The sequence below is a fragment of the Leopardus geoffroyi genome, chromosome B3, assembly GCF_018350155.1.
Source record: "Leopardus geoffroyi isolate Oge1 chromosome B3, O.geoffroyi_Oge1_pat1.0, whole genome shotgun sequence".
Classification (NCBI taxonomy): domain Eukaryota; kingdom Metazoa; phylum Chordata; class Mammalia; order Carnivora; family Felidae; genus Leopardus; species Leopardus geoffroyi.
Window position 1 is genome coordinate 68,271,612 of NC_059337.1, and position 27,022 is coordinate 68,298,633.

At 43.2% G+C, this 27,022-nt stretch overlaps 1 protein-coding gene across 2 annotated transcripts in view; it reads left to right on the plus strand.

Moving 5' to 3' along the window:
• LOC123583230 (neuroendocrine protein 7B2) overlaps positions 1 to 27,022 on the plus strand; it is a 59,542-nt gene that overhangs the window by 22,703 nt on the left and 9,817 nt on the right. Inside the window, exons 3-4 of one of the 2 annotated variants that reach the window (XM_045450118.1) lie at positions 20,851 to 21,000; positions 25,274 to 25,383. In XM_045450118.1, coding sequence (XP_045306074.1) covers positions 20,851 to 21,000; positions 25,274 to 25,383 — 260 coding nt within the window. Of the gene's footprint in view, positions 1 to 20,850; positions 21,001 to 25,270; positions 25,384 to 27,022 lie in introns of both variants that reach the window. The other variant, XM_045450117.1, reaches the window with a different exon arrangement.

Genomic DNA, 27,022 nt, shown 5'->3' on the forward strand with positions numbered 1-27,022 from the left:
TCCCCCAAGGAAGCTCCCTGCCCTCAGAGTGTCCTATAAGCCCTCTCTCTTTGCTGATAAAAATGCTGCCCCAAATCTGGAGATGCCCTCAATGCCAGCAGCATTGGTAGTAGTGGTATCAGGTGCAAGTGTGGATTAGATATTTCTTTTTCTGTTGGATAAATACATGCACATTTGGCACCAACACCTTTGGGATTTCGGGATGGAGACAGGTGTTTCTTCAGTCACTCAGCATTTACGGGCGTCAGAAAGATAATAAAGGGAAGGTGCTTTCTGCAGTGCTCAGCATGTTCTGGACAGTCTGTAAGATGGACCTTTGCTGTAGCAGCTCCACCTTTTCCATGTGGTTTTTCACTTGGACCCATTTGATTACAAGGTCCCAGAGGGTCAGACACGGACCTCTGGCCAGCACTTTAGAGTAATACGCGGTCTCCAGTGGGTGGTGGCACAGCAGGCAGCGGGAAGAGAAGTGGCCACTGGCATTTGGCCTGACCGAGACAGAGTGATACTTACTCAGAGCCTGAAATGGCCGTGCTGATAGGCCCGTCCAGCTCACGGCTCATGGCAGGCTCACGGTTCCACGGGCCGTTTCCTCCAGTAGCCTGTCAAAGTTTTGCTTTGCACAAAACAGGGATTGTGGCTTAGGGGACGTTTAGTCCAGGCGACTGGCCTGCCCCGCAGAGGCCCCAGGGACCTTCCCGATGCCACTTTCTGGTATGACAGCTCAGCAGGCCTGTGTCAGCAAGCCCTACATGGCTTGGACAAGATGCGAGTGACTAACGTTTTCCTCACTAGCAGCAGAAATGGATGGGCCTGCTGGGAAGAATGTCTTTGCTATAAACTATCAAAGACGCCTGTCTTCTGAATTGAACCAGCAGTTCTCCTCTCCTGTCTCTTAGTTTATTTCCTTCTTCTTCGGCTTCTTTTTTTTCAGTCCTTCAGTGGATGATGGGAGGGACCATTTGTTGAGTTTGTGCAGACTCTGAATAGTCCTTGCTCATTGGAGTGTGCAAAAATATGGCAACAACGCAGGTGCTATTGTCTGAAAATGTTTCCAAAGGGAAAGGGAAGAGCTGTTGTTCTGACAACAAGTGATGCATTATACTAATTTCACAAGGATTTTTTTTTCGCATGTGTGGTCAGTGAAGAGAATTTTTGGCAGTTGGCTCTCACTTAACTAGATCTGTATACAGCACACTGGAGCCTGGTAAGTGCCTCTGGTTTTTTTTACAGGCAGAGTTTTGGTGCCTAGGGGTCTGGGCTGTGGACAAGCAAGATGTGCCTGCAGGCAGGGAGTGGTCAGCTTGCTCCCAACTCACCAGATCCATGACTGTGATGCTTGAGTCTGTTCACCCGTACTCCAGTGGAGAGGACCTCTCTCCCCCTTCCATGACAGCCTTGAGGAGTGTGTGTGAATTAGAGTCTTGATCCAGTTTGGGCAAAGGCAATGGCGGGATGTCCCACAGCTCCAGCAGACAGTGCCAACACTGTTCTCATGTAGAAGTAGTAGGAGCGAGTGTCTTGGGTCTAGTGTTCTGCTCTCCTTAGACCATTTTTTTTTTTTAATTTTTTTTTTCAACGTTTATTTATTTTTGGAACAGAGAGAGACAGAGCATGAACGGGGGAGGGGCAGAGAGAGAGGGAGACACAGAATCGGAAACAGGCTCCAGGCTCTGAGCCATCAGCCCAGAGCCCGACGCGGGGCTCGAACTCACCAACGGTGAGATCGTGACCTGGCTGAAGTCGGACGCTTAACCGACTGCGCCACCCAGGCGCCCCACCTTAGACCATTTTTAATGTCTGTGAGCAGTTCTATTAAAAATAGAACTGCATCATTCAATGCAAGGGAAAAGTACATGAAACCCAAGTGGATGGATGAGCCCCAATCATTCACGTGTAGCTTTTTTTTTTTTTTTTTTTTTTTTTTTTTTTTTAAATTTTTTTTTTGAACGTTTATTAATTTTGGGACAGAGAGAGACAGAGCATGAACGGGGGAGGGGCAGAGAGAGAGGGAGACACAGAATCGGAAACAGGCTCCAGGCTCTGAGCCATCAGCCCAGAGCCCGACGCGGGGCTCGAACTCACGGACCGCGAGATCGTGACCTGGCTGAAGTCGGACGCTTAACCGACTGCGCCACCCAGGCACCCCTCACGTGTAGCTTTGGTTGATAATGAGAGATGCACACAGGACACCTATGCATGTGCCCTTAGGTGCTTCATAAGCTCAGCCTTTTGATCATAGGACAGACCCAATGGGCAGTGTTGGAATGAGAGATCTGCTTTTCACCTATGTTAGCCCCCAGTTACTTAGAAGGTTTGCCTCCGTGAGTTTTTGGTAATCACTATTGTAGACCCAAAAATTCATTTTTTTCCATCCTATCAACCTGAATATTGACGCTCTAGAATCCAGGGAGAGCACACCATGTTTGAAATGGGTAATTGGTAGATATTAAAAGGTTGGAAGAACTCTTTTTAGAATACCTAACAAAAGGTAACAAAACGTTGAATGATAGTGTTCTTTAAATGTGGTTCTAGGGGGGAAGAGAACTAGTATTTCTGTTTTTATCTACTATTGGCCTGACACTTTATATACTGTTATTTAAAAATCCTCAAAATGCTATGTGATGATACTCTTTTACAAGGGCAAGTTATAAGATGAGGTATACAGTATGTGGGCAATTGGTCCAGGATTGACCAGCTAAGGGGGACAGGATCTGGATTCAAATCCCTAGATTTGGTCTCTAGAGTTGGTCTCTAGAACAAGGTTTTCACTCTCAACACTTTTTTTTTAATTTTTTAATGTTTATTTATTTTTGAGAGAGAGAGAGAGAGAGAGTCAAAGTGTGAATAGGAGAGGGAGGGAGACAGAATCTGAAGCAGGCAGGCTCCAGGCTCCGAGCTGTCACGAGCTGTGAGATCATGACCTGAGCCAAAGTCGGATGCTTAACTGACTGAGCCACCCAGGCACCCCTCACCCTCAATTCTCTTGACATTGGGCCAGAGAGTTCTCTGTTATGGGGGGCTGCATCACTGGCCTCTGCCCACTGGATGCCAGTAGAATTCCCCAACTTGTGACAGCCAGAAATGTCTCCAGATACTGACCACTGCCAGTCAACAGTGGAGACCCATTGCTCTACTGTCTATTTTTCCCACCACTGCACTTTCAGAAAGAAATTTGGGGGACCTTTAAAGACTATAGATGTTATGGTTCACTTATGTTTATAGTGATTTTTCTTATTATAACTATAATAAAGTCCATTGTGGATGAATTGGAACATAAATTATTTATAATCTCACCACTTTCAACATTTGGTATATTTCCTTCCAGTATCTTTTTCTATGCATATGCATGTAGTTTTGAAAACTCACACTTTTTTATCTGAATTTTTGGACTTAATATTATATCAAGAACCTTTTGTATATCATTTAAAAATCACTGTAATTACATTCAGTAACTGCATTATATCCTCTTATATGTTTATACCACAGTTCAGTTAAGCTTTTCCCAAATGTTGGACATTTAGAGTTTTTCCAGTTTGTCCCAATCATAAACATTGCTTCAGTGAACATATTTGCACATAAATCTTTTTGTAGACCCCTGATAAATTCTTGAGGGTATATATTTCTATGAAAATAAAAATTGGGTCAAGCTCCTATTTTTAGGCTCCATTTCCTCCACACTGTCATATTGCTTTCTGAAAACGTTGGGCTAACCCGGCTGCTTTTTCCTATCTGTTCATGGGAATCTTGTCTCACTGATTAGTTAACTAAGATTACCTTTCTTAATCTTTTCATTTGACAGGCAAAAATAACACCTCATTGTTGTCATTTGCATTTGTTTGATTACCGACAAAACTGACCATCTTTCTGTGTATTATATAACTATGTGCTTTCCTTATTCTCTGAAATATTTGTTAATGAGATGCATTGCTCGTTTAGTAAATCTAAACATGTCTCACAACTTCAAGATTTGCTACTTTCTTCACAGTTCAGACTTAGAGCTGAAACTCCTTATGCTTTTTTTAAGTAGCCATAGAGGGGGACGCAGAGCAAGAGCTGGGAGAAGAGATGGAAGGGAATGTTTGTGTATAAATTGTAGATTACCTAACAAGAATTCATGAATCCTGAACTTGAAAAGTGGAGAGACTGGCTTGTGCATGAGGTCCCCAGACTGAGAAATGGTACAAATACCTGGTTGGGGATTTCCTGTGATGGCCACTAGGTGGTGCCATTGGCTCAGAACGACTTAGTTTCTCTGGTGTGGGAGGGTTAGGGAGGGGTATTGATACATCTATTCACTAGGTGAATGAGGTGATAAGGAGGCCAAGTGCCAGTCACACACATAGGACATTCTCTAGTCAGGGTTTGTAACTAATCATGGGTTGGCACGCTGCACCTGCATGTGTGGGTGATTTTTATCACTTCCAAAAGATATCCCATTCCCTGTAGCCATCATTCCTCCAACCTCCACACCTCCTCCCCACTGATAGCCACTAATCCAATTTCTGCCTCAGTGAATCTACCTACTTTGGACATTTCATATAAATGTACAAATGTCTATGAAATATGGGACATACAATAAGCGATCTTCTGTGATAGGGCTGTTTTCTGATGGTTATTATTTGCCCCAGCCCACACTACTCTGGTTTACTTTGTGGGAAGAGACGTCAGCGTAGTTAGTTGATTATTTCAAGTGCTGTAGCATTCACAGGCCTTTTAGGACAGAGAAAACTACTCAGAACAGTGATTTTCTGACCTGATAATAAGAATCACTTGGGAAGCTTTTAGATGTAACAATTCCTGGCCCCCAATATCTCCAGAAATTAAAATTTGGTAGTTCTGGGAAGTTGGGCTGCATAGGATTTTTTGTTTTTTGTTTCTTTGTTTTGTTTTGTTTTGTTTTGGCGCTCCAGGTGATTCTACCGATAGTCTAGCTGTCAGCAATGGGGAGTAAGGTCGTGGAGAAAAGGAAAACTGCTTTTGAACAGAGATACGAGAATAGAATGGCCTTTCCCTGCAGACTGGATCTACCAGCTGCAGCTTTAAATGCAGTGCATCTCCTGGGAAAGCAGCTGTACCCTCGTCGTCTGCCACATTGCATGCTACAATGCTGGTTCATGTCAGTGTCATCTTTGACTAAGCATGACAACAGTGCATATTTGAAGGCCAGCAAAGCCGATGACATCAGCCTTATTTACTGTTCAGCTGGCAAATATGTGCAATGTGGTATAGCTAAGGGTACACCGAATTAGAAGTCTGAGGCTTGCCACAACGTTGTACTGAATGCCCCCCGAGGGCCGTTGTGACATCCGGTGAGAGTAGGGTGTGAGATGTGGCACATGACATGAAGCAGGGTAGTGAGTCACAGGTCCGCATGGGACTTTAGAGGGCATCTTGGCCACCTGATCAGTTCATAGTAGAGAAGACTGTGAGCCGTGAGAGGGAAAGGTCCTCACTGAAGGTCATACACCAGCTGTTAGTACAGTCAGGACTAGGGCTAGGGTCAGATCCTCTGCCTCTTTCTCTTTTCCCACTGTGCCTTACTCTACCACATCTCTCCCTTTTGGAACCAGAGGAATCGTATCCAACCGCCTTTCATTTTCAGAAGTGAGGAAACCCAGGCCTAATTTGTCCAATGTTCCAGAGCTAATTGATTTATATTTGCTTTGGATGAGTAGGAGTTACAATGATGACAGATGAAAAATCCAAGATGGCGTTCATGGATGGCTTTTAAGAACAGCCCAGAGCAGATCCAAGTTTTATGAGGCCTGAAGCTTATGCAATTTAGAAATCCTTTTTAAGAAAAATAATACAAAGTCACAAATGCAAAATTAGGTCCAAGGCTTTGGAAACCGCCTGTGCAAATGAGGGGCTTCATTCTGAATCTCACACTTCATGTTTCACTGTGAACCCACCTCTAAGAACAGCAATAGCAAATTCCCTGATCATATGTGTTCTACCAGATTCTTTCTTTTTTTTTTTTTAATTTTTTTTAACGTTTTTATTTATTTTTGAGACAGAGAGAGACAGAGCATGAAGGGGGGAGGGGCAGAGAGAGAAGGAGACACAGAATCGGAAGCAGGCTCCAGGCCCTGAGCCATCAGCCCAGAGCCCGACGCGGGGCTCGAACTCACGGACCATGAGATCGTGACCTGAGCTGAAGTCAGACGCTTAACCGACTGCGCCACCCAGGCGCCCCTGTTGGACCATTTTAAAAAGCATGGGTAGGCTGCAAGACTTATCACCTCTCAAACTGCCTGAGATAGGTCAGAACCATTTGGATGCTTGCTCAAACAGTTACCTCATGACTATCCACTTTGCCAATTATCCAGGCCCATTTTAATGTCCTAGGGAGGGGTATTGATACATATATTCACTAGGTCCTATCCAGGCCCATTTACCTCTGTTCCCGTTCTGCTGGCCCTTTGGCATCTCTGTGTTTATTGATATCAGAACCAAGGGGATCGAAGTGAACATTTATTAAGTGCTGTGTTTGTGTCAGTTAATCTTCTCAAGGAAGTATTATCATCAGCCCTGTTTTACAGAGAAGGAAAATGAATATTCAAATAGGTAAGATCTTTTGCCTGGGATCACATAAGTTTCTAAGTATAGAGCTCGTGCATTGTCAAACGATGACCACTTTATATTTGCCAGAATCCATGCAAAAAGCCTTTTAGCTTTTTAAATAAATAAAAAGTATTTTATTTTATTTTATTTTATCCTCTCACCAGCCCCTTAAGATTGGCATTACTTATATCCTCATTTTACAGTTGAGGTCTTAACAGCTGGTGTGAGGGAGCCGAGATTCAAACTCAAGCACTTGGATCGCAGAGACTGTATTTTTGCCCCCCAAACCTTCTCTATGAACCTGAGCTATCCAAACTGGACACCAGCCACATGGGGCTACTGATCACTCAAAACGCGACTGGTTTGAATTGTCATGTGCCCTAAGTATAAACCACACACCAGATCTTGAAGATCGTTCAAAAAAAAAAAAATGCAAAATATCTCATCCATCATTTTTTACATTAATTACATGTTGAAATGACAATATTTTGGATATATTGGGATAAATACAGCAAATTACTAAATTTAACTTGACTTGTTTCTTTGTACTTTTTGAAATGAGGCTATTAGACAACTTAAGTCCACCTGTGTGGTTCCCATTATATTTTTACAGGACAGTCCTACAGTTTACTATTCCAAGTAGGGAAGGACTGTGAAATTTACTTAGGCCAACATTGTTTCTCGGCAGATGTTCTAGTTAAAATTTTAGTTGAGGGCATAGCTGGAGAGCCTGAAGCCATTTCAAAATTTTTTTTAATTATTTTTTAAAGCTATTTTTTTAAATGTCTTACAAATGTATGTGTTAAATGTGAGTCTAGATTTATTTGTGAATTTGAATTATGCTTTCTTTATCCCTATTACCGTTTGTGGGTAAGAAAGATTGTCACTGAAAAAAAAACGTTTATTTATTTTGAGAGAGAGAGACCACATGCACCATGTGTGCAAGCAGGGGAGGGGCAGAAAGAGGGAGAGAGAGAACCCCAAGCAGGCTCTGCACCGTCAGCACAGAGCCCAACGCAGGGCTCGATCCCATGAACCATGAGATCATGACCTGAGCTGAAATCAAGAGTCAGGTGCTCAACCGACTAAGCCACCCAGGCGCCCTACCATTTTTAAGGTTCAGAAGAAGCATGTGAGTTATAATTTCAGTGTCTACCACACATGGGGTGCCTCACCTGCCTGAGTATGTGTTGCCAGATGCCTCTCTTCTAGACCCCATTAGTGTGAGTTGTCTGCCACTTTCCACACAGCTTTGTGACCCAAACACCTTTGTGTCTCCTTCAACATGCCATTGGGCCCTCACCCCAGGCATGGTGCCTGGAACTTAGCTGACACTCTAATAAGGAGCTAAGTGGTTTTTGTTGTTTTTGATGTTGTTTTCTTCTTTTTGTTTTGTTTTGTTTTCTTAAGTTAGTTGACATACAGTGTAGTCTTGGCTTCACGAGTAGAACCCAGTGATTCATCTCTTACATATGACACCCAGCGCTCACCCGAAGATGTTGTTTTATTCTTACTAATACCAGGCAGAGATTATGTGGATACAAAAAGAAGAAGTTGGGAGTATTTGTGTGAGGTAGGAAAACTACAGGCCAGGGAAACTGTACCAGAGGTTTGTAGAAGATTCCATCTGATTGAACTTCCCACCCCCACCTCCCCAACACGCACACCACCTGTTTTCCTTTCCCAGGGCTGGAATTAAAACAAGAAGAGGGGGGCGCCTGGGTGGCTCAGTCGGTTGAGCATCCGACTTCGGCTCAGGTCATGATCTCATAGTCTGTGAGTTCGAGCCCCACGTCGGGCTCTGTGCTGACAGCTCAGAGCCTGAGGCCTGCTTCAGATTCTGTCTCCCTCTCTCTCTGCCCCTCCCCCACTCATGCTCTGTCTCTGTCTCTGTCAAAAATAAAAATATTAAAAAAAAAAAAAAAGAAAGAAAAGGGGCATCTGGGTGGCTCATTCGGTTAAACTGCAGATTCTTGGTTTCGGCTCAGGTCATGATCTTGTGGTTTCGTGGGTTCAAATCCTGCATCAGGCTCTGAGGTGAGAGGATGGATCCTGTTTGGGATTCTGTCTCCCTCTCTCTGCCCTTCCCACACTCGCGCTGTCTCTCTCTCTCAAAATAAATAAATAAATGAAACAAATAATTAAAAAAGAAGAAAAAGGTAATAACTGCTAGAAAATTGGAAACAGTAAAGCGAGTCCTACAAAGAGATCACTGTTTGTCCAAAACAAATGTTTACACTAGCTATGTATAAAAGACACCTACCGGGGTGCCTGGGTGGCTCAGTCAGTTGAGCATCTGACTTTAGCTCAGGTCATGATCTCATAGTTTGTGGGTTTGAGCCCCGCGTCAGTCTCTGTGCTGACAGCTCAGAACCTGGAGCCTGCTTTGGATTCTGTGTCTCCCTCTCCTTGCCCCTCCCCTGCTTAATCTCTCCCTCACCACCTCTGAAAAATAAATAAATAAAAACATTAAAAAAAAAAAAAAAAAACACCTACTTATTTACAGCAGCTTTGGATGGAGAAAGGGAAGTAGGGAGTCAATAGTCAATGCAGGCACCAGTTTGTTAGGCCAAATGAGACATTTCTTTGTCATGGCCCAGAAGGCCTTCCCTGATTCACATCAAGTCCCCTTGTCTTAATTTATAGGTGCATAGAGCAGGAACTGCCATATGAGACAGCTCTGTTTCTGAGCCCACATTCCCAGTCCAGGCCAGACTGCTGCTTCTCCGGCCAACACAGACCTCAGAAAGGAGACTCTCGAGACCAAGTCAGCTGATAGAAAAGGGCTCTGCCCGGCTCCCCTTCCTCCATCTCCATCCTGTCCAGAGCGGGCCCATCTCGGTCTCTGCTACCCTTTATCCACACCCCCTTCTCAGCCATGTGTTCCCAGTGATGTGCTTCCCTGTAAAGTCCAGGCTGTGGAGAAGTCCATCCTCAAATGAAACCGTCAAAGAGCTTTGAGTCTGGGCCCACCTGGATGGCTCAGTCAGTTAAGTGTCCCACTCTTGGTTTCGGCTCAGACATCATCTCACAGTTCGTGAGTTCAAGCCCCACATAGGCTCTGCGCTGACAGCACTGAGTCTGCTTAGGATTCTCTCTCTCTCTCTCTCTCTCTCTCTCTCTCTCTCTCTCTCAGAATAAATAAGTAAACTTAAAAAAAAAAAGCTTTGAGTCTGGGACAGAAGATCACTTATGCTGTCATATGTCTTGGTGTTGACATCGTCTGTTGGCTCTCCCTTTCCTTGCTTCCCTGTGTCCCAGGCTTCCGTGGACCTCCTTTATCTTTTCTCTTTGTGTTGGACACTATGTCCTTGCACACCCATCACTAATTATAGACCCCCTAGCCATTTACTTGGCTCTGGTCTGGCCCCTGATGTCCTACTTGAGTTGATTTCTGCCTGCCTTCCAGGACTGGCACTGCCACTGTCCTTTTCCTCACCCAAGAACCTGTACTGTCCCGCTTGTCTCTTTAGGTGGCACATCAGGGGGCTGGGGACTCCTGGGAGGGAAGTCACCACTTTAAGTTACAGCGATTACCCCAGAAATTCTCTGAGGTGCAAACATGTCACACAGGAGCAAAGTAGCACGTGGTAGTTAGTACTCATTATCTTTAGTGGAGAACCTTACCTAGAGGAGTGACACACGGACTTGTCACGTCTTTGAGAACAGAGATGTGGGGCGCGGCTCTGGACAAAGGGCATCATCCATCAAGGGGAGCTCAGAAAGGAAGATGAAGTTGGGAGCTTTAAATAACTGGAGACAGCAGCAGTCTAGATAGGACCAGGTGCTAAAGGGCCTGAGTTTGTATCTTGACTTCTTTACATTTTTCTCCATGTCCTGACCCAATCTCAACCCCTACCACCATTTTTCTTCTATGTCACATTATTTTTTCAACAGTAGTTGATACCTCGATTTAAGCTCCACTCTGACGCCCAGGTAAGTCATATAATTTCAGCAACAATCATAGAATAAAGGTTTTAAAGGATCCCAAATGGGTCTGAACCTCAGTACAAAAACATACTTGGCCTCCATACAAATTGCCAAAGAGAGACTTCACTCCGGGCAGCAAATAAAGTTATATGAAGGGATTAAAAGTGCTACTGCAAATTACCTATTAGGCTTTTTCAAAAACCTACAAAATTCACAGCTATCCTCAAAGTGCCTCATTTTCAAATTAATGTATTTTATTCTAATTTGGGGTTTTGTGCCAAGGTGTGGGGGGTGGGAGGGGTGGAGCTTGTGGTGGCTGCAGAATTAGTTAAATTCACAGAATAAAATTTGAACTTTAGCAAATGAGCAAACAGCCAAAACAAACACCACTTTGGAAAAAAATACACATTTTCTTCTTTTGAAAAGCCAGCAGTGCCTAAGCAAAATACCTTAAAAGTGAACTAAAAAGCTTTTCTAGAATAAACAACTCTGCTTGTGATCCTAAATTGGGAGCATATGTAGATGTGAAACCCACAGATGCGGTACGCTTCGACTCCGAGTTGCTGCCTTCACTGTTTGCGTGTCTCTGAGAAGATGATGATAATGTGGCCTTTGGTCCCAGAGGAGCCTGAGTTTTTTTAGATCCTAGTATGAGGGCGGAAGCAGAAGAAGAAAGGAAAGGAATGAAAACAAATGCCTTACGAGACAGAATATCTGAACAAGGAATTTTATTTTGCTTCTCTGACAGCAGTTTCAACTCGGGTAGGATCTCTCCTGCACCTTTAGGAGGGTGCCAGTCAAGTGCGATCGTGATGATGATGATGTCGACCACAATAATAATGCGGGCTACTCGGGGAAGTCCCTGTGAGGGACCAGGCTGGCACTCAGAGCATTAGGATGGTTCTAGCAAACTGCCCGGACCAGCCCCCTGCCCTGAGGCAAATCAGTGAATAAGCCAATTCAGCAGAACTAGAATCATTCCTTTGTTTTTCTGAATTACCAAATGCTGTGTGCTTTGGGGTCACTTGTCATGGGTTTAGAGAATGTGGATTTTGCAACATAAGTCCTCACCATTCTAAACAGCTTCAACTAAATTCCGTTACCAACAAGGAGGAGAGTTGAGGCCATAACACCCATCTCCAGCGGTATAAATGAGTCTGTGTTTATCGCCTCATTCTCTCACATGTATTACTCTGTCCCCTCAGTGCTCATGGTCTCCTCCACAAACTGGCACTGACATCAGATATGTGTTTGTGTGGACGTGTTTTATCCCCTATAACTGCATGAAAATTCTTAAGGGATTATGCCACCTGGGAAAGAATGGAGGATGCCTGCTCTGAAAAGAAAATGAATAGGGTGAGTCCAGGTAGTAACTTAGTTACTAAATTTTAAGTAAAACTTACCCACTTAGTTTTAAGTGGCTGAGGAGGCATTGCTGTTAACAAAAAGTTCAACTGTTTTGAGCCCCTGTTGCTCAGTGCCTCAGATACAGAATTGTGATCATCAGAATGAAGAAATCATAGGATTGTTAATTTGGGCTCTGTTAATCCTGCTGTTAGGAAGTGTTGATTGGATCATAAAAGTGGCCAACATTTATTGAGTGCTTACTACATACATACCAGGCAGCGAGCTAAGCATTTTGCATATAATCTCTTATTTGATCCCCACAAGCATACTATCCCCAAGTTCAAAAGAAGGGACTTAAGATCCAGAGAGATTGGGGTAGTCTCAAATGTGTGACAGAATGTGGACTTGAACCCAGAATCCTAACAACAGGAAGCTAAAAAAGGTTCTTGGTATAAAAGGTGCTGTCCTTTCTGAGGGTCCTCACTAAATGAAAATTAGCTGCTTTTCAAAAACATGTTTGATTTGGGGCGCTCTCATTTCTTACCAGGAACCAAGGTAAAAATGCCTTAATATAACAGAGTTCATTTTGAGGAAGCACACATACAGAAATTACTCTTTATCTGCTCTTCTTTTTGGCTCATTTAAATGATTTAGCCGGTAGGAAGCAGAAAGGTGAATGTTAGACATCTAACATTTTAAAATCCCACCCTGAAGGTGATCAGTTTTTTCAGGTATCCCCCCCCCCCCATTAATAAGAGCTAAGTTGTGTGTCTTTCTCCAGCCCTTTTCTCCATGCTTCTGTGTTCTTTGCTGCCGTGCAGGCAATTAGGTGTAGCAGAGCTACTTGAATGTTGTACGAAGGAGAAAGCCAAGGTGTGGATTATGCGGGAAGTGACAGGTTACTCCTCCCATCTTCGAGAAGCGATATTATGGATTTGCCTCAAATGTGGGGACGAAACAAATCTTGCAGGCCTTTCCTCAGGGTGGCCCTCAGGATCTCCGAGGATCTGGGCTTCTCTTTGTCCCCTCGTAGCCACCTTGGTGCTGCACGCTGACCGTGTCCCGCGTCCTCCCTTTGCATGCCTGCCCTGCGGTCTCTGAAGCCAGGTTCCACTCCCCATGTGCCCCATTTTACTCTGCCTTCCTCCAGCTCCGCTCTCAATCAGGAGTGTGGGGGTAAACCAAAGCCAGGCAGCTTTCACTGGAATCACCTATGTGATGCTTCTGTGTCCCAGACCATTGACAAGAGAAAAACTGGTGGTGGCTTTGTAAATGATGTATGGGGACACGCAGGAGGAACGAAGGCCCAGACCGCAGGGTATTTTTAGCGTCTGCTGTTTGTGGTGACCTAAGTGAAAACTGCTGGCTCCTGTCCCTTCAGCTGAATGGCTGGTATTCAGGAGAGCGTGCCCACTCCCTGCCAGACGCAGCTCACGGAGCTGCCTTTTTATGAGGTGGCTGACAGGCTCCTTGGCACCAGGCTGCCCGGCCACAAGTCTCCTTTATTGCCCAGCACGGATGCCCGGTGGTGTGGGTCCACGGGCAGCCCTGGTGTGGCACTGCGGGCGGGTGGGGCTGCAGGGGACACCGCCAGCTATGAGTCTGTCATGGTGTTAGCAAATTGTGAGGCAGAGTCCGCAGGGCAGGGGCTGCATCTCGAGGCCCTAAACCCCTGGCACAAGGCTGGCACAGACACCTCCGAACCACAGGAGCGAGGACCACAGTTGGCTCCCCATCCCGGAGTCATTCTGCTGGGGCCCGGCTGTGGTGGGAAGATGACCCCCCCTGGGCTCTGACCCTTTGGAGCCCCAGAGGGAGCCAGAAAACATGAGAGTGGCCCCTGTTATTCTGACAGGTCATTCTCCCAACTACTTCTCTGGAGCTAGAGCTGATCTTGGGAAGATGAAAATCCCCTGTAAAGGGTATGGGATGGCTGCATAGGGCCTTTGAGGGGCTCCCCTGGTGCCACGGTGGAATGGGAACAGTGCTGGGGTCCCAGTCTCCAAATAGCACCAACTTGCTGAGTGGCTTCAGGCACGTAACGGTCTCCTCGGACTCGCTTTCTCAGTTATGAGTAGTAATTCTTATCTTACCTCACTGAAACATTTTTAATGAGGACATAAAAGTACTTTGAAACTATGGTACCCAAAAGCAATAGTGGTGCAGGACCCCATTTATCTTCTTCAAGTCTGACCTTGACTTACCAAAACTGTGCCCACCAGTTCCAGCCAGGAGGGACTCTTGGATTTTGGTGTGAGGGCATCAGGCTCTGTGAAGGACATCACCTGTGAGAACTTCCCTTCAAGACCGAAGTATTGACTTCTAATTCTCACAGGATTCGTTGAATGAGAAAGGGTGCAGTGGGATCCTTTCCTTACGAAATGTGAGCAAATGCCTCTATAATTAGAATAAAACTTTCAATAAAAGGATGTCAACAGTAGCCACAGCTCTTTTATCGGAAATCTCAAGTGGACTTCAGATGCCTCACAGCAGCCACCCTGGATGTCACAAATTCTGTGACTGTCTATCAGAGATAATTTAATCTTGTTTTATGTATAATTCGAATAAGTCTGGCTCTCTCACTTTCTAGCCGCTTATCACTGAAAGTGTCATGTGTGAACTGACAACATCATCATTACCCGGGAGCTTGTTAGAAATACGCTCTCAGGCCCCACCCTACCTTGTTCATCAGAACCTGCTTTTTGAGAAGATCCACACGTGATTTACGTGTGCGGTAAAGCAAATTAGAAAAGGGAATTTGCAGGACCTAGGCCCGCTCTTTATTTATATACGTATATACTTCATTGTGAAAGGGATCTGGGACGACTAGGATTAACAGCTTACAAAGGAGGGAGGAGATGAAGAGCTGTAAAAGCCACAGCAGCTGGGACCGTGAAGTAGGGTGATATCACTGTGCGCCCTTCCTTACTCTGAGAACACACTCTGTTGCATCACAATATAGTCATTGATATTGACAATGATGGTCCCAAATTATCAAGAGGAGGGAAAGTCACATTCCAAGGCCACTGTTTAAAGTCTTTACCTAAAATTCATAGTGAGCATTTTCCTTTAAAATGGTTAAATAAATGAATCTGGATGTTAAAAAGGGGATGCTTCAGTGATGTGGATACTATATGGAAAACCACATTCTCCAGGAAAGAGGTATGTAAGATGTCACAATAATTGGAAACTTCACTCAGGTTTTTGTTTTGTTTTGTTTTGGTTTTTTTTAATGCATGACATTGAGGAAAGTCAAATGACCTCAAGGTAAGGTGTGATACCAGAGATTTACGCTATAACTAAACAGCTCAACAACTCAACTGATACAACAAAAAAGCCCATGACTGTTTGGAGGGCAGTTTTAAATTAACCAGAAAGATAGCTAGTACCTTTCCTGGATAAATGAATATTGGAGGTGCGGGGCCCAGCTGATGGTCCTCGGGAGCCTTGCTGAGAGCTGCCATGTTGACATTGCACAAGTCCATGGGGGGAAAGCAGAGATGAGGTTGACCAGATAAGCCAACTGAATGAAAGAAGAGAATTGCCAGTCTAAAAGCGACGTACCGAGGAGGGAGAAACCAGGCACAAGGCAGGGGATGCGGACGCAGAAAAGAGCTGAAAGCTGTTAGAGAAATCCCCCAAGATGTGGAAAAGTGCCTCCACAGATTTTTATGGAGAGTTCCAGCACAGTCCAAGAAGGAGACTTAACAGCTTTGGCCCGGATCAGACCAACCTGGGTCTTCTTCTCCTTCTTCCCCACTCCCTGCTTCCATTGCCCCTGAACAGTACAGCTGACTGACGCTTTACTGCCATAACAATGCAAAGAAAATCTACTGATGGCCTAGAGCTTGAGAATAAACAGCTGCATGGTACCAATTTTATTAAAGGAAGCAAAGTTTATATAAACAAAACTGAGCCGAAAACCTATTTGGCAAGAATTAAATATTTTCTCTTTATTCTAGTGACGTTTGTGGAGTGCTAGGATGGAAACGGACAAATTAAGTACCATCACAGGATAGAATTAATTAATTGCCTGAAATAAATTTAAAGCTGTAGTGAAAGATCGTGTCTTTACTGATGGCATTATTTTCTCCAATCGGGGGCCTCTACACTTTGGAAACCTCATGGGCTTTTGACTCCTCTTCCCCTTGTGCACTGTTTGAAATCTTTCTTTTTTTCTACTCATGTTGTGGCCACCCTAACCCTAGTCCTCGTCGCTTCACCCCTGAGTTTCAGCAATGGCCTTATAGCAGGGCGTCTAAACTTCCTTCCAGTCTACCTTTGTATAGTGTGGTCTTCAGAAGGACACTTGGATACAGTGGCTCTGGAGTAGGGGGCATTGGAATTTTTAAAAAATTACTCATGTGATTCTGATATGACCTTTAGGTGGGAGCGAGGGCTTTAAATTGATGCTAACTTAACATTCTATGTGACATCCAATTATTATATCGCTCTTCTGCCTAGAAAGTGTCGTTGCTATTTATTGCTATATTAATTCATACTTTTCTGCTTGGCATCGGCCTTCTCCCCTCCCATCCAGCTCCTCCCTTCCCCAATAGTGCTCATCACTGATGCTCAAACATTCCTTGCTTGCACCTATTTCTGTGTTGTCATTTGTGGTCTTTCCTTTGCCACCTGCAAGGATGGATCCTGTCTTTCATGAATCAACTCAAGGGTCACCTCTTCCATGGATGTTTTCCTGGCGGATTCCCTGTTTCCTGAATTTCACCTCTTTTGAAGTTTATACCATAATGAATTATGTCAAGGGATGTATCTTATTGTAGATCACTGTTTTGTTGTGGTAGCCTTGAAGAACCTAGAATGAAGAACCAATTAGAGAGCTTGAACCATGTCTTTTACATGTACGTGTTCAACAGCACCTAATGTAACCAGTGGTGTGTTCCTCCCTGCAAAAAAGTCATCCGTGTCCTACACGTGGGTTAGATGTTTCTCTTGTCATATGTGTGACATCTTGCTGTATCCCAGTTACTTTATGAGTGCGTTACAACCCTGCATTTCAAGTGTGTCCTTCTTTGTGTATCTTTTGTTGTCTGTAAACTCTGTGAAAGCAGGACCCACATTTACCTGGTTCATCACTGACCTTCCAGCACTTTTAGTCCAAGTCTTGATATGTGGTGTGTGCTCAATACATATTCTTGAAACTGACTAATTAATGATTTTAAAATATGTGTTGGGGGGCACCTGGGTGGCTCCGTTGATTAAGCGTCTAACTCTTGATTTCAGCTCGGGTCATGATCTCACAGTTCTTGAGTTTGAGCCCTGAATCTGGCTCTGCGCTGACAGCATGGAACCTGCTTGGGATTCTCTCTCTCCCTCTCTCTCTGCCCCCCCCCCCCCATAAATAAACTTAAAAAAATATATGTGTTTGGTTGAAACTACGACAGATGGAAGAAATAGCATCCATCGCATCATAACGTGTTAATTGACCTGGTTTCAGGTAAAATAAATTAACATAATCTAAACATAATGAACCAGATAACTAGCATTTGGTTGCAAACTCACCTATATCATTTTTCTAATTATTTCCTATCTGTGGTTTCTTGTCTATAACATTTAAGCTCCTTGAGAGCAAAGTATAGCATTTGTTACTTCCATGTATTTCCCACAGTCCCTACCTCAGTGTTTCTTGATTCTATGTCATTAAATGTAGTTTTAAAAGAGCCTGTGTTATAATGTATCTGCTTGGTGCTGAACATCTGCTTCCTAACAAGTGCTGCATTCATTTTAATGGCACTGGTGCACAGAGGTAAACAGAGCCTTGGCAGGCCTTCCATAAAGGAAACTGTGTTTGCTTCCTTCATTAATTACTAATGGAGCATTAAGAAGACATGTATTCTCCCTTAAGCCAAGTTGGATAATTCCTGGCACTTAAGGCTAGGGTGCTTTCAAAAGTTGAGACATGTATTCACACAGCAGAAAGCATGCCCTATGGCGAGCACAGGGGTGGCTCCATTGCCAAGACCGTACAAAGCTTCAAATATATCAGTACCAAGTGTACTGTGCTGTCCGTTGGACCTTTTGCAAGTCTTGGGTTAATGTGGGATAATAAATATAAATCCCTAGAATGTCTCTGAAGGCAGGCATCACAACAAGACTTGGAAAAACCACCAGAAAGGTACATAAAGTTACAAATAAAAGGATGATCAAAGATTTACCAAGCAAAACAACAGAATGAGAGTGGCAATGATAATAGAAGAAAGATGATTTGTGAATTAATTTTTTACTTAACAGCCAATTAATAACACAATTAAAATAAGAATTTATGTTCTCGAACGTGGCAACTAACACAGCATCAAAATGCTAAACAAAAACAGCAATAAGAGATTGAGAGATTTATTGGTAATAATAGATTTTAACACATAACCATCAGAGTAGGATGGGTTAAGCCATCAGATTATGATAGATATAAAAATACATCTCATTTTAAATATTTACATGGATATTTTCAAAAAAATATGTTTTTTTAATGCGGAAATTTTGCAGGCTACTCATTCTCATTACAAAATAATGAATTATAATATAAATGTAAATGAAACAATCCAGCCACGTGATGATATCTATATTTGGGGGCTAGAAGAATTTGAAATTAAAGGAGGTACAATTATCCTTTTAAGGATAAACTTTAATCAGACGTAATAAATTAAGACAGAGTAATACAAAGTCACTTCAAAGACAGTGTGATTCCTAAGACACTAAGATCTAACCATGATTGTACTGAATATATTAGTATTTCCAAAGGAAAAAAATGTGTCATTCCATAGGGGAGCTGGTTCAGTCAAAAAAGCAAAAAAAAAAAAAAAAAAAAAAAAAAAAGTGTCAAAGCAATAACCTTGGCACAGCTCCTCCAGGGGAAAAGGGTGCCTCATCCAACTGGACTGAAACAATATAACCTATTGGCAAGACTGTCCTCTCTGGAGGTACAAGTGTGGCTCTTGTAGCCTGATTTTGGTACTAAATTCATGCACACCAACCAAGGCACCTTTTGGCTCTTCATGTATAGGATGTACAAGTCATTAAGAGAGCTATGTCCCAATAAAATTACTAAATAGGAATTCATTCCAAGAAAAGTCTGCTTTAGTGCTGGTAAAGTAAGCTTCCTGAACCTTATAGGATATTAAGTCTACAAGAAGATAAAGAGTCTCGAAATTGGCATACGTTATGTATAAGTAAAGCAAATTACACAGTGTAAGTTGTTTTTATTTACTGCTGTGCCTTGGTGCTCAGAGAAGGTTTGCTATGAAGGAGGCACTTAAATATTTGTTGAAAGAATGAAATAAGTGAGGAAGGGCAGAATTATTTAACAAATGCAGGTGGGATAATTGGTTACTTATTTCATAGGCACTGAAACACGTAAGGACTAAAGAGTTAATGTAAAAACTAGAAATACTAAAATATCCAAATTTTGGTAGTACTTCTGAAAGGACAATGATTTTGTAAATTTAAAAGGTCAAGAAGAAATCACAAAGGAGAATAACAGCAGTAAATCTGATGACATAAATATTAAAAGCTTATGTTTGCAAAACATTGCAATATATAATAACCAGAATTCAAAGTCAGACAAAATGGGGAAGTGCTGCAGGGAATGTAACAGCCAATGTCTTGTCACCTTTATTATGTAACGTTTTCATGCAAATTGATAAGAGAAACATTAATATTCCAAGAGCTAACAGACAACTTGCATGAAGAAATTAGAGCTCATAAATAAACACATGGAAATATATTTGACTGAGCTGGCAATCAAAGACATTCAAAATAAGACAGTAATTTTTCTAGACACCTTTTAAATTAGCAAGAAAAACAAAAATTATTTTTATAAAACTCAATGCTGATAGAGATGTTAAAAATGGTGTTCTTATATTTTGTTGATGTTATTTTATAAATTGGTACCTCCTTTTTGGAAAACAGCTTGGCAATATGATATAAGGGGCCATAAAAATATTTATAGCCTTTGACCCAGTAATTTGACTTCTGGGAATCTATCCTGAGAAAAATTAATCCAAAATATGGAAAAAATTAAATTCCTAAGAGTAAATTGGGAAATACTGAATTTCCCACAACAGGGGAATGATTAATATGTTGTGGTAGAGCCACTGCATAAAAAACAGCATAGCCACTTATAATTATGTGACTAGAGACCATGCAGCCACATGGGATGATGCTAGTGCTTTAATATTAAATGAAAAATGAATACACACTTATATATAAAAAGATATGCAGAGGAGAAAGGATTGGAGTAAATATAACAAGTTTTAAATGGTTCTACAATGGCAGGAGGACAGTGACTTTTTTTCTTTATTTCATTTCATTTCATTTATTTCATTTCATTTTTATTTTTTTGGAAATGTGTTGTCTTTCAGCCTGTTCTCATACCTGGATGCAATTGCCTCTCTTTCCCTTTCTCTTCCCCTACCTTGCCACCAAATGTCACCCAAGTTCCAACTGGTTTAAGAAGCCCTCCCCATCTTGGGGCGGCTGGGTGGCTCAGTCGGTTAAGCAGCCGACTTCGGCTCAGGTCATGATCTCGCGGTCCGTGAGTTCGAGCCCCGTGTCGGGCTTTGTGCTGACAGCTCAGAGCCTGGAGCCTGTTTCAGATTCTGTGTCTCCCTCTCTCTGACCCTCCCCGTTCATGCTCCGTCTCTCTCTGTCTCAAAAATAAATAAACGTTAAAAAAAAATCTTTAAAAAAGAAGCCTTCCCCATCTTATCAGCCAAATGAAACTCTTTCTTAACTATGCTCCCGTAGTCCTGTATTAACACTTCTCTTATGATAAGTATTTAATGTGCCTTGTGTGAAAATGATACACATGCAGCAGGTGTCTGTTTCTACAGCTAACGCTGTAAGCCTTAAAGGGCAGGAACTATTTGATTCCTGTTCTCTCCCTCTACAGCATGGATCACAGTGCTCTACCTGTATGGTATGCCTGAGTAAATATTAGTTGAAATGAATTTAATTGCATTGAAGTAAACTACTCTGATTCCCTGGCAGGTGGAGCTCATGAAGGTCTTCAGCACTTGGGTCCTTTTGGCAACATCCCAAACATTGTGGCAGAGTTGACTGGCGACAACATTCCTAAGGACTTTAGTGAAGACCAGGGTTACCCGGACCCTCCAAATCCCTGTCCCGTTGGAAAAACAGGTAACGGGCATGCCCTTGGGTTCTCATGGATGGTAGATAGAGTCTTTGGGAGGAAATTAAAAATTCTAACATCAGCTACAAATATTCTGAGAAATAGTATTTCTATTCTAATGACCCCCTATGTATTTGCAAGTAGATTGTAACGACCCCCACTATGTCTTCATAAGTAGATTGGAAAGAGAAATTTATTCTAAAACCGTTGGTGCATTCTGGTGGTCAGATACACCCACATAAGACTCTCTTGCCAAAGCTTTGCATTCTCTCTTTAGGAATTGATCCGTTTTTTTCTGCACTTGCTACTATTATAATAACAATGGCGAAAGATTTTCTTCTTTTTGCCTTTTCTATGCTATAGTTGCTTCCCATTTTTACTATCTTTGGAATTTACTAGTTTGTGGATTATCCATGTCCATCTGTTTTCCTTACTTCCTTTGACAATCATCGTTTCAACCATGTCACAAACCGCACCTATCCTGAAATATTTCTTTGGAGTCAGGAGGTGACATGAGAGACAGGGCCCAGGATGATAAGAAGTTGGTTAACAAAGAAGGTTGAAACTTTCTTTGCTACTCATGTGTCCCTCCCACTTTCCTACTCCCTAATGCCAAAGAGAATGAATGTAAGTGGGCTACACTTATGGTAGGCTTCAAGCAGCTTACCTGGGTGGTTAAGAGTGGTGGCTCTAAACTCAGACTACCTGGAGGCACCTGGATGGCTCAGTAAGTTAAGCATCCAACTCTTGCTTCCTGCTCAGGTCATCATCTTGAGGTTCGTGAGATCAAGCCCCATGTTGAGCTCTGCGCTGATAGCATGGAGCCTAGAATTCTCTCTCCCTCTCTCTATGCCCTTCCCCTGTTTTTGTGCTCTCTTTCAAAATAAATACATAAACATTAAAAAAACACACTGAATTCAAAACCAAGGTCAAGATTCATGATCTCGAACAAGTTAACTAACCACTTTGCACCTCGGTTTCCTCATTTGCAAAACGGGGGTTGGAGTGGGAATTAAATGAAATTATCCACGTTAAGCACTCGGTGCAGCACTTCCCACAAAGTAAAAAATTGGTTAAATGGCATCCTGATTATAATTGGTTTTGCCACTAATAAATAACGCTCTCGTTGAGCTTGTGTTAACTTCTAGCACCAGAGTAGTCTTTTCCTCCAAGCCTACAATAATAGTGGGTATTTATTATCCCTGCTTTGCATGTATGGAAACTGAATCTTAGAGCCTAGCGTGTCCAAGCTTATCTATGTAGCAAGTAGCTGAGCCAAGACTCAAACCCAGGCCTAGCTGATTCAGGACCGTGTGCTCAACCACCATGACATATTGCCTTGCTCACTGGCCCCTCAGATTTTCTTAAACACAATGCAGGCTTTCTCTGAAAGAGGTTTTCCCTGAAAGATATTCCTCCTTTCATTTAGGGTAGGTGTCTGATTTCTGTGGGGTACAGAGCCTCTGCAACAACCAGAGTCACTGGATGTAACCTAGCCAACGTAGAAATACTGGCCCATGACCTCAGGAAAATCTGAATCATTGCACCAAGCCAATCACTTTAGCCACGTTTTACATGCTCATAGCGTTTGGGATGGGTAGAAGGAAAAACCAGTTCAGAATTTGAAGAGCTATAGTCTTCGAGGGGATTTGGTTAAACTGATTAGATATGATATGGTACAGTGGTTCTTAAAGTGTGGTCCCAGACCAGCAGCATCAGCATTACCTGGAAACTTGTTGGAAGTGCAAATTTTCAGGCCTTACCTCAGACCGACTGGGTCAGAAACCCCTGGGATAGGACCCAGAAGTCTGTATTCTAACCTGCCTTCCATGTGATTCTGGTGGCTGCTAAAGTTTGAGAACCACTGTTGTAGGAGATTGGACAGTTTGAGCCGAGAGATCTGAGGTCTAGTCCTAACTGTTGTATGTCAGTCCACTACCCTGCGCCTCAGTTTCTTCATCTGTAAAATGAAGACATAGTCAGTGCCTTAAAGGACATAAATGTTGTTCTAGGTTAACCTGAGAAAGGAAAAAGTCCAGATCTGTGTAATCAAGCACTAGTTTTATGCATGCCAGAGCTCTGAGACGAGGCAGTCAAGGTGGGCTGGTACAGTTGGGTCAAATTACAACTCCCAGACCCCTTCTTGTTACACACTGCCTGCCATTTTCTTTGCTATTTTCCACTAAGCTAATGTTTCTCATTCTTTGTTCTACCATTATTTTCATTCTAAAAAGGAAATCACTAGCTAAATTTAGATATTATTTGTAAGAAATTGCTTGAGTTATGCTTCACTGAGAATCGTGACACCACACAGTTGAGCAATCCAAGAATAAAACCTTGGCTTCTGGGATCCCTGGGTGATTCAGTCAGTTAAGCATCTGACTTCACTCAGGTCATGATCTTTTGGTTCGTGGGTTTGAGCCCCGCGTCGGGCTCTGTGCTGACAGCTCAGAGCCTGGAGCCTGCTTCAGATTCTGTGTCTCCCTCTCTCTCCACCCCTCCCCTGCTCACACTCTGTCTGTCTCTCTCTCAAAAATAAATAAACATTAAAAAAAAAAAAAAAACCTTGGCTTCCCTCTCCCAGGCCATGCTCTCCTCTGAATCATGGCCCAGCCACCCAGGATAGAGCAGCAGAACATGAAGAGGCCATCCCCAGGGATAGGATGTGAATCCCAGGGCACACTTTCAGGCCCCGAGGTACCACCATTCCCAGAGCAGGGCTTTATCTCTAGATCTCAGTCTGGGCCCACTCCTAAGTACTCCAGAAACAATTATGAAATGGTTGTAAAGCTGCCATATGCAGACTGTCTGAACTCTTTTGACTGGCTATCCCTTTCCTACAGGTTAATTGCTGCAGATGAAGAAGTTAGATAAATAGGTCATTGAAAAGTAGGGAGCCACGTTAGGGATTTGTTCGAATGCTAATGACTTGTACACGAGAGCTTCATGCTGCTGAGACAGTGGGTGCTTCAAGCTGCTGGAAGGCTTCATTCAGACCGGTCTCGCAAGACTGGACTATCTGGCTGGTTGTAGTGGATCCCTTGTAGCACTGACTTTGATGCAGAGGGACTCTTTCCTCCCCCTAGCCCTGCACAAAACTCACAATCCGTCCTCTGCTCCCCACCTCCCCATCCTTTTAAGCTGCTGTCTAAAAGCACATTAGAGACAGGAAAAAAAGGACTCGTTTTCAGAATATCATGTCTCATAATGATAAGGCTTAGGTAAAAGCAGCAGTGAAGTGGAATAACCTTTCTTGGGTTTGATTGAAAGACATGCTTTATTTCAAAGAGCAGTCACAGTATAAATTGTCATTTAAAGAGAGACAGTGGCAAGGAAACGATAGCAGGTGCTCTACATGTGATCAACTCTGTTCCTCACAGCTACCCAGTCAAGTAAGTCCTTGATTCTGTCCCTCTTATAGATGAACAGATGGGCTTAGAGAGACAAAGGTAACCTTCCCAAGGAAGTAAGACCATCTGTCAGTTATGAGCCAGGATGGGAACCCTGAGCTCTTGGTCTGTCTGACTCCAGACTTACCTCATCACCACTATAACACACACCAATACTGTCTGGTGATTGTTGTTGTTCTTATATAATGTGCTTTCTCCAAGAAGCCGAAATTGTTTCTAAAGAGCTCGCGCAAGAGAAAACACAGTGACGCGTGTGGAATGGAAGTATACTAGTTAAGGAAATATTTGCTCTCATAACAGATAGAAAATCATGGTGGTGACACAATAGAAGTTTCTATCTCACTCGTGTGAAATCCTGCCAGAGGTGGGTGAGGGTATGGCAGAGGTAGATGGTTCAGCAACCCAGACTGCCATCTTTCATCTTTACACTTGACACCCACAGTTACCCTGGTCGGCAGCAGGTAGCAAGCAGAACAACAGATGGGAGTGGGGGGTGGGAGGGAGAGGGGAGCATCCAGGAGGTTTTTATGGGCCAGTCCTGGAAGTGGAATGCATCACTTCTGCCCACATTCCACTGGCACGAACTTGGGCATATGACTCGACCTGACTGCAGGCAGGGCAAGACTGAGAAATTAGTTGGGTGCCGAGGGGGAAAGAAAAGTGGGTTTGGTGAACTGCCAACCAGTCTCTGCCACAGGTGGGCAGAGGAGTGAGAGTTCAGGATGAGCAAATCCAGTGGGAAAGTGACTTAGAGTGACTGATGTGGATAGATTCTGGCCTGTGGATATCTAGTTGTTTTTAATAAGTTAACTCTTAGAACCACAACAGATACCTTGGCCATTCCTCAAAAGCCTTTTGCTGTTTGCAGTAGATGATGGATGTCTGGAAAACACCCCGGACACAGCAGAGTTCAGTCGAGAATTCCAGCTGCACCAGCACCTCTTTGATCCAGAACATGACTATCCAGGCTTGGGCAAGTGGGTAAGTCAGATCTTAATGACTAGTAGATGTTACACTCTGGTACTGATGGGAGAGATGAGCAATAGGGTGGGGTGAGAGAAGAAAAAATGTTTAGAAGGTGATTTTTTTTCAGAAATTTCTGGTTGAGAGGCATGTTAGTTAATTACCAAACCACATGCATGTCTAGGACGCGATATACCAACCCATCCCAAGTCAGTGATCTCTAACCTGCTCATCAGCTGCAGTCTCCAAAGGCTTCTACTCTGGTCTCCTCCACAGCCTGTGTAAGTCTTGTCAGTGTTTCACAAAGCACATATAGGAAGTATATGGGTTGTGGGTTTTTTTGGTAAAAAAAAAAAAAAAATTGCCAATTATCTCTAGACTGAGGGAGATGATCTCTGCAGGACCAAGGAAAAATGATGCCAGAAGCTTAGACACAGACAGATGTAATTCTGCTCTATGGAAAGAGAAGGAAAATTCCAAAACGTGTACCAGTGGACTTGCTGTCAGTACCAGGCAAGAATCTATAACTGTCCGTTAAGAAAATTGCAAGCATTTGGAAGGAGAAATCGTCACCATTTGGCATATGTTTGTTAAAAACAAGTTTTGTCGATCTATTTGCCAGCGTTATTCATTGACTTTGCCAGCTTGATGAGGGAAATGAAGTGAACGTGGTGTATTTGGACTTCGGCAAAGTACTTGATGAGATCTTTCATGATCTCCTGTTGAAAGAGGTGGAGAGATACAGCCTTGGCAAGAGAACATCACCGGGAGGGAGCTTGTTGAAGAGTCCATCCGTGTCCATAGGGAGAGAGACTCCACATGGTGTCCTGCATGTCTTAGTACTACCCCATTCCACATATTAAATATGAAATTGTAATAAAATACTTTGAATAAAAAATATTGAACAGGTACTTACCAGATTCTCAAATGATGACACAAAGTTGGAAGGTAGAGCACTGAATGACAGAGTCAGGATTCGAGAAGATCCCAACAGGCTGGAACAACGGGTCAAACAGGATCACAGTTGAATGGGAATGGAGCTATGTTCCTGTGGTTGGGCCCGTGTAATCAGATGCTGAGAAAAGTGGAAAAATCCCAAGGAGTGTTAATTCGTGGATAAGCAGGTGGTCAGTACATCTGTGGAATGAGTGAATGAGCAGATATTCCTGCCTAAGCACTTCTAGAGCTACTTGTCCCTGCTCAGCTCATTGCTGGCAGCTGACCTTGATTCCTTCATTACTGGGACTATCTTAGTCTTAGGAGTAACCTCCTTCCCTTCCTTTTACACTGTTTTAGAGAAAGGTGCCTCTCCTCATTAATTACCACTTTCATTTCTCCATTATCTTGCTTTAACATTGCATTCAGTTGCTCCCACCTACCCTCACCGTATACACTTTCCCATCTTAAAACAACAAAGCAATTTTACTTTTGCTTTCTCCAATATGCAATAATTCTTGAAAAAAATTTAATGTTTATTTTTGAGAGAGAGAGAGAATGAGTGGGAGAGGGGCAAAGACAATGGGAGACACAGAATCCGAAGCAGGCTCCAGGCTCTGAGCACAGAGTCCGGTGTGGGGCTCGAACCTACAAACCACAAGATCATGACCTGGGCCGAAGTGAGACGCTTAACCGACTGAGCCACCCAGGCGCCCCTCCA